Raw genomic sequence first — 14,110 nt, forward strand, 5'->3', positions numbered from 1 at the left:
ACCGGACGCTCGAACAATGTTCGGCCTACGTCCGACGTGAACACATCGAACGCTCCGACACACACAACTGTTTGCGCCTTACTGCGCTAAACGCGTCGGACGCGGGCTCAACTTCCGACACTGTCTGACCCAATATCCGACGAGGGTCGCACGACTTCGCCAAAACTTTCTCCGACGCAATGGACAATATGTATTCTATTTTCCTGAAAGCGCCGAATCCCAACCCTAACCCCTTTCTACCCCTCAAACTCCACCTCCTCTAAAAATGTGCTAACACCACCAACTGTACACCACCATTGTGCATGTGTGTTAGCATTTCACAAATATTTTCTTCAAAGAAGTTAGGTTAGCACTCTACTAGATCCTAATACATATGCTCAAGAATTGAGCTAGTAGCACTTGATTCGAGATATTACCATGATTTTCCCTCTTGATAGTCAGCTATCTATCCTAAATTCGGTCAATCACTTCTCTACTCATCTTAGACTAGCAAAAGCAAAAATCTATGTTTATACATTTGCCTTGATGACTTTACTCCTTGTCTATCACCATGATCTCCACTTCATGCTTCATCTCTTTGTGATCATGTGTCCACCACTCCATGTCACATTGCTCCTTTATCACATGTGTTTTTATGCCTAACTTAAATCACCTAAATACAATGGCCTTAGCAACTTAGTGTCATTAATTACCAAAACCAAACTTGGGCTTTCACATATGGACAAACATGTCACTCATCGCGCCTACCACAAAAAAACAACATTGTTAAATTCTAGAATTATTACAAGAAAATACAAGCACCAACTTAAGTCGAGAACCTGAATATAGGTGGACAGATACCACCACTAGTAACTAAACCAGTTGAGCTACACTTAGTTCGTGAAACAATCAACTTTTAACAACCTATATGCCATTGTCCGATTAGTTTAAGGACTCCATATTGTCAATGCTCACTGTTTGTTTGGTTTGTAAAATAATAAAATGGATTGATTGATCAAAACTAGTGCTTCCCATAACTAATGATTAGTGTTATAAAAAGTTGAGTTATTTACACCAAATTTGAAGGAAAAACTCATGTCTCATGTATACAACCTTGTGTAGCATGGGTAGTTCATCAAACCATACATGATCTAAGCGAGCACTATAACAAGCCTTAGTACCTCCCAAGTAGAGGTGCAATGGATTTGCATCCAATTCCATATGGATAAATGGAATTAAAATCTAAGGGGAAAAAATCCAAGGTCGAACTTATCCAACCTAATTGCTTTTAAGGCCGATCCAACCAATATGATCCAATAACAACAAAACTATTACAACTACCTTTTAATTCTGTATCAAAAGCTGAGCCCTAAAATTTAAAAGCTCGATGTCACACATTAAAATTTTAGCAAAATTTATTAAAATATGTTAGAGATAAATCAGTATGATTGTGCACTACTATATGTAGACTGGTGTGACTAGATATATACGTGGCCCCATGTCAAAAGTTAGACTCTAGAAGTATAAATCTCGCATTGACACTTTAAAATTTTAGCAAAGTTGACATAAAAGTTATTAGAGATAATTCAATACGATTGCCTGCTACTTTGTGTAAAGATCAGTGTGATTAGGTATATAAGTGCTGGGCTCTAAAGTTGAAAAACGGTATTATATATTATAGAAAACGAAAATAGATGGCATGGGATTTTTCTACATTTGTGAAATCAACCAATACAAAAAAAATTAAAAATGGTTGTGAGCATCTCCAAGTGATTAGCTAAATTATTTTCTAAAGGTAAATTTGGCTATTGTTGAAGAAAAAACGTTCCTAACCGACTCTCCAAATTTAGTAGCTCTCCATCCCACCTTATTCGTTCTCTACTTTTGGATAGCCTACCTCACTAGCCATCTTTTATAGAGTTTGTTGGAGTACTCTAATATTTTTTTCAAATCTATTTTAGAGAGTAGCTAAATCGGTAAATTTGGCTAGTTTTTTTGGCTAATCTCTTAGAGCATCTCTAAGAGTCTTTGCAAATTTCACTCTCTAAATCATCGTTTAAAGAACCATTTCTGTAAAAATCGCTTTCTATATTTCTTCACTCTCCAACAACTGTTCTATCTCTCGTGCGCACTCTAAAAAGTCATTCTCGTCTTCTATTTTTTGCTAGCTAAAACAATTAAAATAGAAGATGGCTATATTTACATAACCATTTAGACAAACTGTTGGAATCTCTTGCCTAACATTTAGGAAGGATTTAGAGAATCTCTTGGAGTTGCTCTTAGAAATGCTCAATGACTTCACTTTCACTCCTAAATCCAATCAACACTAGGGGACTTTTTGAGGTAATGTCGGATAAATTTTGGGTTTTCTTGGATTACATTATTATAAACATCTAAAACCAAACAGATCCCGTTCAAATACATCAAAGCAACTAAAGTCCTATTGAATTTTGACTGGATTATATATATCCAAATCCATTGCCTCCCCTACTCCCAAGTCCCGTCTCCTGTGGGACGGGGAGCTTTGCATTGGTCTCATGAGTCATGACTTGAGATCAGCGCCGGCAAATGACTATCAAGAAGCCCCGCCTGCGTGTTCGTTCCTCCCTCCGAGCTGAATGGACGAGCATTTCCGGCCGTTCAATCTCGTTCAAACCAGAAAAGAAACGACCACCACTGCAACCCATCGACGACGGCTGATGCATGCAGAAACGTACGGCCGGACCAAGCCAAACATGGCATTGGCATGCAAGCAAGCAAGAAAAAAAAATCTCAATTCTGCGCGTTGGCTGCTGACGACAGGTGAAACCAACCGTACCGTACGTAGGAACCATGACCGATAGCAGAGCAGGTGACAGAGGACGCCAGGACGACGCCGCCTCCATCTCTTCGTTCCCCAAGGCGGCGCGGCGATCGAGACAGATCGAGGGAGAAGTCAGTTGATCATCGGCGCGACAGATCGTTACTGGTGGCCTGATTTGGCACCGGAGGCCGGCCTCCGTTCTCCCAGCGGCGCCATGGCGTGGCGTGCGTATAAGATGGCAGCGGCAGTGCAAGCGAAGAGCTTTGCCATCTTTGAGCGCGGCGACGGGGCAGATATAAAAGCGTATGCAGCCTCTCCTCCACTCGGATCCCCGGTATCTCAATCTCCTCCGGCGTCGCCGGCCGGGATCTCATTGCTACCTTCATTATTCATTTCAGGATATGAATTTGACGAATTCAGTTAGTTTTCAGAATATACATTACTCTTCAGTTTCCTTATGATGATATGAACTTGTGACAGGGCACTAGGATCTGAGGCCTACACGAGCGAGGTTGGTCTGTATAGATCCATCATAAAACCCCAGAAGCCCTTTCGATCGATCCCTTTGGCCCGGAGCTCGAACTGAACGCGTGCGAGATCACCGGAGTGGATCAAAGACGAAGAGATGTCGTCGTCAGCCGAAGCCGAGAGCGCGGCGGCGGCGGCGACCGAGAGGTTCCAGCGCCATGACTCCCTGTACGGCGACGCCGAGAAGGTCACCAACGGCAAGCACCACGGCTCCGGGGTACAGTATTTAGTTTCACACATGACATTTTTTTTTATTAGCTCATTTTCGTCGTCATTCATGCCCCCCCTGTGTTCCCCTTTAGACATTGATGATGTTGCCATATATGGACATGGGTTAATTGCGTGCGTGGCGCCGTGCAGGACAGCTGGGCGCGGACGCTGATGCTGGCGTTCCAGAGCATCGGCGTGGTGTACGGCGACATCGGGACGTCGCCGCTGTACGTGTACTCGAGCACGTTCCCGGACGGCATCCGGCACCCCGACGACCTCCTCGGCGTCCTCTCGCTCATCCTCTACACTCTCATCCTCATCCCTATGCTCAAGTACGTCTTCGTCGTCCTCCACGCCAACGACAATGGCGATGGTGAGCTAGCTTGCTTGCTTTGCTTGCTTGCGTGTGGGCATATATACTTCATGGACGACATTGATCTTACTTGCAATGATGATGATGTTGAACCGATCGAAGCATATATATGAATGAAGTATATATAAAACTGCAGGTGGAACGTTCGCGCTCTACTCGCTGATCTCGCGGTACGCCAAGATCAGGATGATCCCAGACCAGCAGAGCGAGGACGCAACGGTATCCAACTACAGGGTGGAGGCGGCCAGCTCACGGCTGCGGAGGGCGCAGTGGCTCAAGGAGAAGCTCGAGTCCAGCAATGCCGCCAAGATCGGGCTCTTCACCATCACCATCCTCGGCACCTCCATGGTCATGGGCGATGGAACCTTGACGCCAGCAATCTCTGGTACGGATCAAGTCTTCCAAACCCATGCATTAATTTGTGGATTTAACTGCCGTTTAACTGTTCTTGCAGTGCTCTCGGCAGTGAGTGGGATCAGGGAGAAAGCGCCCAACTTGAGCCAATGTATTTTTTTTATTCAGGCATCCATCAGTAGAAACAACTTGCATTGCATTGTGACTTTGTGAGTCGATCTGCTTCTTCATGAAACGACTAGATAGCTAACCTCTCAAGTTCGTGGCTTCTGTTGTCGTTTTTGCTACAGTGGAGGTGGTGTGGATCTCGGTGGCCATACTGTTCCTTCTCTTCTCGGTGCAGCGCTTCGGCACCGACAAGGTGGGCTACTCCTTCGCGCCCATCATATCCGTGTGGTTCGTCCTCATCGCCGGCACTGGGATGTACAACCTCGCCGCGCACGATGCCACCGTCCTCCGCGCCTTCAACCCCATGTACATTGTCGACTACTTCCGCAGGAACGGCAAGGAGGCATGGGTCTCGCTAGGTGGTGCCGTCCTCTGCATCACCGGCACGGAGGCCATGTTTGCCGATCTCGGCCATTTTAACATCAGGGCCATTCAGGTACATACCAAGTAACAGCCATAGCAGACGACGAGACGAGACCTATTGATTTCAATGTCAGTTACCAAATTGTTCGTTTGCTTTTGCAGATCAGCTTCACATGCATCCTCTTCCCCTCTGTGGCGCTGTGCTACATGGGTCAGGCGGCCTACCTGCGCAAATTCCCTGAAAACGTTGTCGACACCTTCTACAAATCCATCCCAGGTAGGTGTACGTCTTCTACTGTTTACGTAATCTGCACATGTACTATGTACAGTACATCGAAGTTCGAAAGTTGGAAACTGAATCGGATCGAGAGCTAGCTAACAATGCATGCACGCACGCAGTGGCCATGTTCTGGCCGGCGTTCCTGGTGGCGATCCTGGCGGCGATCATCGCGAGCCAGGCCATGCTGTCGGGCGCGTTCGCCATCCTGTCCAAGGCGCTGTCCCTGGGGTGCTTCCCCCGGGTGGAGGTGGTGCACACCTCCAGCAAGTACGCGGGGCAGGTGTACCTCCCGGAGGTGAACTTGCTGATCGGCGTCGCCAGCGTCGCCGTCACGCTGGGGTTCCAGACCACGGCCAACATCGGCAACGCGTACGGGATCTGCGTGGTGACCGTCTTCTCCATCACCACGCACCTGCTGGCGGTGGTGATGCTGCTGGTGTGGCGCGCGCAGCCGGCGCTGTCCGCCGCCTTCTACGCCGTCTTCGGCCTCGTCGAGTTCCTCTACCTCTCCTCCATCCTCTCCAAGTTCGCCGAGGGCGGGTACCTGCCCTTCTGCTTCTCGCTGGTGCTCATGGCGCTCATGGCCGCGTGGCACTACGTCCACGTCCTGCGCTACTGGTACGAGCTGGACCACGCCGTGCCGGCGGCCGAGCTGGCCGCCGTGCTGGCGCGCCGCGACGTGCGCCGGGTGCCCGGCGTCGGCCTCCTCTACTCGGAGCTGGTCCAGGGGATCCCGCCCGTGTTCCCGCGCCTGGTCGACAAGATCCCCTCCGTGCACGCCGTCTTCGTCTTCGTGTCCATCAAGCACCTCCCGATCCCACGCGTAGCGGCGCCGGAGCGCTTCATCTTCCGGCGCGTCGGCCCCGTCGACCACCGCGTGTTCCGCTGCGTGGCGAGGTACGGCTACACGGACCCGATGGAAGGGCACCGGGAGTTCGCCGCCTTCCTCCTGGACCGCCTCAAGACGTTCGTCCAGGAGGAGGCCGCCTTCGCCTCCACCACCAGCGGTTCATCGGCGGCGGTGGCGGTGGCGGAGGAGGAGCAGCGGCTCATCGACGCGGAGGCGGAGCGCGGGGTGGTGTACCTGATGGGGGAGGCCACGGTGACGGCGGCGGCGGGGTCGTCGCTGCTGAAACGGGTGGTGGTGAACAACGTGTACGGCTTCCTACGGAAGAACCTCCGGGGGGAGAGCCACAAGGCGCTGTCCATCCCCAAAGACCAGCTGCTCAGGGTCGGCATCACCTACGAGATCTGACTGATTATTCTCGTCTTGCTACTAGTCGTATTCTAGCTATTTTTACTAGAGCTACTAGCTTGTGCTTCCTTTGTGCCACGTACCTCCTTGTTGCAAGCAACTTTCCAATGGCTGGCGTGCCTAGCAATTGTAGCGACGACACTGTTGCTTAATCTGTCGTTGTGCACATGTAGTAGCTGCCGTTCATTGTCTCTGACTGTTAATACGACCACTGAGAAAAAAAGGTCACTGCATACGTACACTGTCGTCATGCCGTCCTTTACAATTGTTGTGTTGCTGAATCTGTAGATATGCCTCTGTGTCCTTTCTCTTGTCTGTTAATATTCAGAAGGACGCATGCCTGATCTGAAACTGTAAATCCACAAGCTGCTGAACCAAGCAGCATAGGGCAGTCCGGATATAACGGCTTCGGCGCTTTGCTTGTACTGTATTCGGTGTCACCAAACGAAGACGAACCAGTCCCTCACTTCCCTATTATCCTTAGACACTGCTGCCTGGGGCTCCTCTCTCGGACTCGGAGGAAGAAAAGCAGGCATGCAGACTGAAGGCCAGACTCAGCACACTTAGCTTCCTGATGATTTGTTATGCACAGTTCTAATTCCAACGGATGTCAGACTATCAGGCAATGGGCTAATGGCACAGTGATGAGCACAAAAAGTACCATCTAGTGTATACTATTGGGGTTTGAATTTGGCAATAGCATCTCACTGGACAAAACGCTGCTGACAACTTAACATTCAAAGCTAGGCCAAGTTAACAGAGGGGTCGTAAGGCCAAATCCGAACAGTTAATATCACCAAACACACCAACTGCAGAATGGAATTGGTTAATTGGCGTTGGGGGTAGTGAACGAAAGCTGATCGATTCTTCGAACAGTTAATATCACCAAACATACAACTGCAGAGTTGAATTGGTTAACTGGCCATGAGGGTAGTGAACGAAAGCTGATCTTGGTGGGTGTCGCCACTCTTCTCTGAGTGTACATCGGAATGATGTTGTTTTCGAAAAGAAACAATATATTTCTTTCTTCTATGCAGGCTACCTTCTAGATGCGGTTTTGGGCATATCGTTGCAGCGTGTGAGGATGCAAAGGAAACCATTCAACTGGCGAACCGAGCACTGTAAGCTGTTGCATTGGACCTTTTCCACAATAATAGACTTAATTTGCATATAATCACCTTGATCTACTTGTGTTCTCATTCCCTTTTTTTTTACAGCAATTAGCTGAAAATTTTGTAAAGAATTGGATGTGTGCGATTGCAGAGGCCAGAAACTTCTTTTTTCCATTGTAAATCTAAAAAAACAAAAATACACAACTGCAGATTGATCAAGATCAAAGTGTAGAATTAACTTGAAGGAAGATGCTATTCACCGTGACATAGCTAGATGCTAAACCGGCGACGGTCCATTTGACATACACTTTAGCCTGTTGCGGTAACACAGCTTGTGCGTATTGGAAGACATGATGTCGAAACTCTTGAAACCTCCAGGGGCAGCTCCATGCAGCCGAGGAAACTCCAAATACTACAACAGTAGGGGAAGATCTCACAGTTGCACCGAAGAGACGAGAGGAGCTTTGATCGTTGATGCCATTACCCCGGCAAGGGCGCAAGGCCGGATACAAAAACTGCGGCCTACGTTTTGTCTCTTGTCCCGGATCTCACCCTTGGCATGCATATTCCATCCCCCCCCTTTGTACCCATGAAACATGACATGCATTACAGCTTCAACTGTCGATGATTGCAAAGCGCCCGTACAGATTTCTACGATCGATCGTCGGTAAAAGAGCAGCAGCAGCAGCAGAAATTACCGTCTGCAGTTCACAGTATCATAAATCTTTTCTGTGGAAAGACGAGTGGCACACCAGGCATGCAGTAACGGGAGTGCAACGAAATGAGTACACAGTAGTAGCTCAAGACTATAGCTCTCTTCTTTTCCTGTGTGTGCAGCTTTACTGAATCATGGATTTGGCGGTATAAAACATCTCACATATATGACGAGAACGTAAAGGTACACGCTAATCAAATTATGTCATGTATGGTGGTGGAAACAAATAGTTAGGTGGAGTACATGATAATATGCCGCCAAATACAGATTGTGCTAATCAAATTATGATATGTAATGTTATGTCTTGTCATATGTTTAAATCATGCCAACAAATTAGCTATCACGTAAGTTGTACACATGCTACTCAAATTATGCTAAATCAAATGGGCTTTATTTACAGTGGTACCTCATAATATTGGGAGCCATTCATTTAATTAGATCGGAATGTTAGAATCACCTATTACTTACTAGGAGGTAATAGATGAAATATATATTTATTCAATGTTAAATTTGGTAAAATAGGATAGAAAACTTTTAGATATAAATTTTAATTTCTACATGGAATTTTTTTGTTTTGTAACTTTAGACATGGAATAATTTAATTAGCCACAGTTGCCGTGAACCCATTTTTTTTCGTGCATGTAATCTCATCATTCCCAAATCAAAGTATACGTGACCGTGAATGTCTCGTTGCCAAATCCATGTTCGTACATGACCATCATCATTTTAAATTTAATTTGCGCATGTCATCATTTTTTATGCTTGTATATAAGTTCTTGTTCCTAAATCTAGCTACATACGTGACAGCACACATAAGAGTTTTTTTAATTGAGTATATAAGACGTGATCGTTGTACTACTTTAATGTGTCTAAGCATCTCATAAAAAGTTTTTGATCACTTAATATGTACGTTAGCATCACACTGTATGCATAATGAACCCATTAAAAAAATTACACATGGATACGTATTCATCTTGCCATTGGAGTGATACTTGTAATATAAATGATTAATAGAGTTGGGAATTTGAGAAATTAGTGGCTTCACGTCCACTTGTCCATGCCGTGATGAGGATTTTGAGAATAACTTCTTTTTTATATTAACCAATTATTTAATATTAAAAATATCAAATTCAATGTCTTAAATTTATTTGAGATATTACCTTGTAGAAAGTAAAGAGGTACCGTAACATCTCCCAAATCAAATTATGTCATATCCAAAGTTAAAAAAAAAATTCCACATCGTATAGATCATGCATGCATCGATTAGATCTAAAAAAAATTATTATCTAAATCTTTCCTCAGTTATCATGTTTTACCAAATAGAAAAATTAAATAGATATATATTTCACTTATTAGTTGCTAAGAAGTACTCCCTGTGTCCTGTAATATAGTGCATTCTAACATTCAAAATTTGTTCTTGAATATAATGCATTCTAGAAGATAAAAACTAATTTTACATAAAATATTTTTTATTTATCAATCAATTACCATCAATTGCGTTAATGATAGCATGCATCTAGTTAGGAAATGAAATGAGGGTACATGCATTTTCTATGTTTTCTCTTAATTTATTCTAAAATTCTTAAAATACACTATATCACCGGACATAGGAAGTAATAGCTGACTATAACTGTTTGATCCAATTAAATGAATGGCTCACATTTATTTGGGGATGCCAAAGCCCTAGAAATTCCGTTAGAAACAATAAACTGAACATCGGTGCTGATGAGGCAATCAGATTCGCATTCCATGGGTTAAACAATATATATAACTCGTTGATGCTGACAGAAAGTTAATCAACCGTTTTCCTATTGTCTAGTTGCAGACCCTTCATTCCGTTGTGCATAAATCACTGTCCCCCTTTCACGTTACTGGCACCCTCGATCTGCATCCAGTATCTGGACCTCCAAACAATGTCACACACGTCGGAAGAAGAATCCGCCCTCAACAACTTGCAGCAGCAGGCAAAGCAAGCTTGCCCTGCTGGGTCAAGCAAAGCTGACACAGCCATGCCTGTAGGGAAAAAGAGACGAGGCCATCCAGGAACTCCAGGTATGATGCTTCAACTTATTTTTCAACTAGCACGCACACTTGTTTTCCATAAACAATAAGTCCATGCCGGATTTTTTTTTGCCATGTCAAGATGGCAGAACACACGTGCAAGTGCAATAATGTAATTAACTCAACTCAATGTTTAAAACAATTAATGGTCTTTGTTCTTAATTACAAACTTATGAGAAACCAAATAAAGAAAGATGAAGCCATGGTAATACAAATTTCTGAATCTCAGTAGAGACTCTAATTGACCTACCCTTCTGCGCATGAGAATTCAGGAATACACGAAAAGTGTTTCTTGTGAAGTGTTGTTTTGGCTCTTTACTAAGGAGCTCATGATATCATGTTTTACCTAATTATTACTTTAGATTATAGTTTCATCATGATTTTTTTTTGTTTGGCCATAATTAGTATCAACTCTATTCCTATATTTCCAGTTCTCCACAATGCATATTTTTACTTTGTTCAGAATCATTCCCACCGAGATTTGAGTTACATAGATGGAAATAAAAGATGATCTAGATAGATAATCATCATAATAAATCAAACTTTACACTTTACAACATTGATTCATGGACATCTGTTTACACATGAACACGTCACCACGTACCACTGGCGTTGAGCACGATTCGCAAAACATATGGTCGGAGGAGCATCACCTGGAGTGCTATATGCACGTTGAAACCCGAAACCCCACACACCCACGACTGCCCTAGCCGGCTTGACCGATCTAGGGCTTCAAAGCATTGTTCAAACTTTATCCGGCCAAGCATTTAGTTAGGAAAATATTAACCGCCTGTTCTCCGAACTGGTTCTAACCTTCTCGTAACATCTCTCGTTTTCCTTGATTTGTTTTATTTTGCCTTCACGCACGTCGTTAGCATCAGGCCAGAGTCCAGGACCCATACGCATGCATGCAACCAGCAGTCTGATTCAATTATTTCTCCTTTACCTCCGATTTCTTTAATAGTGAAAAGTCCAGCATGCAACCTAAAATCATCTGGAGCTTCATGCATGTGTGTCTGCTCGCCAATCTTAGAGCGCAGACCAACCAAAACCAAAGTTACTGGAAAGGACATACAAGACGCCAAACATGTCTGCACTATCCAGATAATAAATAAAATCATCCTTGATGCTATATAACCAGCCTATCTAGTCGAATGATTATATGATGACGTTAACCAAACTAATAAGCTAATTTATGTTATCAAGTAATCGGCCACATTAAATATAGCCGAACTGATTAAACAGAGGCCCAATCACCAAATCGTTTTAATAGTCGAATTTGGCTATCTGACGTGTTCACGTGAAATATGACATGAGCCAAATTTAAGTGTCAAGAACATCCTAAGTAGCAAAGACAATCAGATTGTTCTACAGGACATACTCCCTTCATCTCAAATTATAAGTCATTCTAACTTTTTTTGAAGAGTCAAAGCATCTCAAGTTTGACTAAATTTTTCTATGATAAAATAAATAATATTTATGGTACCAAATAAGTTAGATTCTTTATTTGTATTTTTATATTATAACTATTTGATGTCACAAATTTTGATAATTTTCTCTATAATTTTAATCACCTTAAGATGCTTTGGCTTTCTAAAAAAAAGTTAAAATGACTTGTAATTTGGAATGGAGGTAGTAGGTATCAACTTACAACCTCATTACGAATGTTTGCACTTCAACATGCATGTGAAAACCTAACATTGGTTCATGATATCCCTTTGGCAGATGCTGATGTGGAAGTAGTGGCTTTGTCACCCAAGGCACTCCTGGCAACAAACAGATACATATGTGAGGTCTGTCACAAGGGCTTCCAAAGAGACCAGAACCTCCAGCTCCATAGGAGGGGCCATAACCTACCATGGAAGCTGAAGCAGAGAAGCAGCAATGAAGCTAAAAAGAAGGTGTATGTCTGCCCTGAGGTCACCTGCCCTCATCATGATGGAAGCCGAGCATTGGGCGATCTCACAGGCATAAAGAAGCACTACTCCAGGAAACATGGGGAGAAGAAGTGGAAGTGTGACAGGTGTTCAAAGAAGTATGCTGTTCAGTCGGACTGGAAGGCGCACACAAAGATATGTGGCACAAAGGAGTACCGATGTGACTGTGGAACAATATTCTCAAGGTATGTCTATGTTCATTGTTCACACTAATCCAGTTTGTTAAAAACAAATAAGTTTACCAATTTCGGTAGACGTCAAATTGTATGAAAATATCAGCAACTGAAGCAACACAATGCCAATGGAATATTATAAATGACTTACGAGTATTTATACTCCATATATCGACTTTTGAAAATTTACCTTCAAATTCAATCGATTGTATATAATTGCAGAAAGGACAGTTTCATCACACATCGAGCCTTCTGTGATGCACTGGCTGAAGACAACTCCAGGGCTAACCATAGCCTTGCAACAATGGTGGGAAGTCTGCATGGTCACCAGCACAATATCTTTTCACATGGAGTACCTACCTTCCCCACTTCACCAACTAATGTGATGGCAAACTTGTCGAGCAATGATCATAATTCATATAGTCATCTGAAATCTCTGTCCCCTTATGCTCTGATTACAAGAAACACAACATTGTTCTCCAACCAGATATCACCCAAGGATTCAGGCTTTCCACTTGATGGAAGCGCGTCAAGTTACCCTTATATGCCAATGAATTCCCCATACATGTCTGCTACTGCACTTCTACAGAAAGCTGCAGAGATGGGTGCGAAGACCAGCCAGGATCCTATATCACCATTACTCCTAAAAAGCTTCCCAAGTAACGTGACAACTCCTAGTCTTAGAGATCACATGGACATATCTTCTGGAAGACAAGGATACTGCCTTGGGAATTCAGCAGCTAGCAGTGTTGGCATCATGGCAACTGAACATGAGGGCTCTTACATGAGTGGTCACAGTAACATTCTGACCAATACACCATGGGTGAATAATAATAGGCCTACCACAGTGCCCTTAATTGGACTAATGAATGATCCATTTGGCATGAGAGCAGAGAAGGATAACTCTGGCATATTTCCTGGAGGCCAGACGCAACACAGCAGGCAGGAAAATATTTCACGGGTAGGAGATGCTGGACTAACCCAAGACTTTCTAGGATTAGGAGGCAGTGGGAATTTAGAAATGACTTCTGAGACTTACAATGCAGATGTCACAGCATTGAGCTATTCTGATGAGCAGCAAAAGCTACAGGAACATATCTACTCTTACCATCAGTCATCTCTTAACTCCACTGCACTGGAGAAACCCATTTGGGAATCCTGATATAGGCAGATACAGACATTTACTTACTCGATCTGGTAAATCAACTTCATAAGCTGTCCTTGGACTTGGAGCAACAGAAGTCATTAAGCTGGTGTTAACATGTGCCAGATAGTAAAAGCCTTGTTCTGTTAGGCTAAATGGAGTTTGTAAGAGCATTTCTATAGGGCAATTAGAAGGGGTAGCTCAGTATATTGTCTGCAACTCTGCATCAGAGTGAACACAAGCACAACTTTAAGGAATTTCTGTAGTTTCATTCATGGTATATCAATAAATACTTTGCATTATGTTGGAAAATGAAAGCAAGGCAAATGGATGCTGATTTTACTTCTCATTTGATGTTTTTCGGTTCAGAGTGGAAAATGGAGTAATCCCAGCTCATAAAAGTATGCAGATTATTGTAGAACAATCAACTGGAGTCAACAATTTAATTTACTTTAGTTATAGCAGAATAAGAAGAACCACAGACAGCGGTACTCTTCAATTTTTAAAAAGCCAGTGAAAGATTTATTGTACTCCTAATTTTATGCGGCTTTAGTCATATGAATGTGGTGTTTTCATTTTTTCCCCACAACTAGTGTTATTTTGCATTCTGTTTCCATTTTCATGGCTTTTCAGCCAACAGTGTTTTCCTATGCCA

The 14,110-nt window shown here is 43.7% G+C and overlaps 2 protein-coding genes across 2 annotated transcripts; both read left to right on the forward strand.

Annotated features, from left to right (window-relative positions):
• Nucleotides 2,782-6,559, forward strand: LOC8059603 (potassium transporter 19). The gene is made up of 8 exons (XM_002452131.2): nt 2,782-3,116; nt 3,263-3,527; nt 3,671-3,893; nt 4,030-4,278; nt 4,348-4,398; nt 4,538-4,851; nt 4,941-5,055; nt 5,178-6,559. The coding sequence occupies exons 2-8, from the start codon at nt 3,408-3,410 to the stop codon at nt 6,311-6,313; spliced, it is 2,208 nt and encodes a 735-aa protein (XP_002452176.1). The 5' UTR covers nt 2,782-3,116; nt 3,263-3,407; the 3' UTR covers nt 6,314-6,559.
• On the forward strand, nt 10,054-13,473 carry LOC8056806 (protein indeterminate-domain 2). The gene is made up of 3 exons (XM_002452132.1): nt 10,054-10,192; nt 11,927-12,323; nt 12,534-13,473. The coding sequence occupies exons 1-3, from the start codon at nt 10,054-10,056 to the stop codon at nt 13,471-13,473; spliced, it is 1,476 nt and encodes a 491-aa protein (XP_002452177.1).

Source organism: Sorghum bicolor, chromosome 4, assembly GCF_000003195.3.
Source record: "Sorghum bicolor cultivar BTx623 chromosome 4, Sorghum_bicolor_NCBIv3, whole genome shotgun sequence".
Taxonomy (NCBI): domain Eukaryota; kingdom Viridiplantae; phylum Streptophyta; class Magnoliopsida; order Poales; family Poaceae; genus Sorghum; species Sorghum bicolor.

What these genes read in the sequence shown, in the direction of transcription:
- LOC8056806 (XM_002452132.1), top strand. Translation starts at nt 10,054, where the DNA reads ATGTCACACACGTCGGAAGAAGAATCCGCCCTCAACAACTTGCAGCAG. An exon ending in AGGCCATCCAGGAACTCCAG is followed by an intron (nt 10,193 to 11,926) that starts GTATGATGCTTC and finishes TCCCTTTGGCAG; the next exon opens with ATGCTGATGTGGAAGTAGTG. An exon ending in TGTGGAACAATATTCTCAAG is followed by an intron (nt 12,324 to 12,533) that starts GTATGTCTATGT and finishes ATATAATTGCAG; the next exon opens with AAAGGACAGTTTCATCACAC.
- LOC8059603 (XM_002452131.2), top strand. Translation starts at nt 3,408, where the DNA reads ATGTCGTCGTCAGCCGAAGCCGAGAGCGCGGCGGCGGCGGCGACCGAG. An exon ending in CTTGACGCCAGCAATCTCTG is followed by an intron (nt 4,279 to 4,347) that starts GTACGGATCAAG and finishes CTGTTCTTGCAG; the next exon opens with TGCTCTCGGCAGTGAGTGGG. An exon ending in CTTCTACAAATCCATCCCAG is followed by an intron (nt 5,056 to 5,177) that starts GTAGGTGTACGT and finishes GCACGCACGCAG; the next exon opens with TGGCCATGTTCTGGCCGGCG.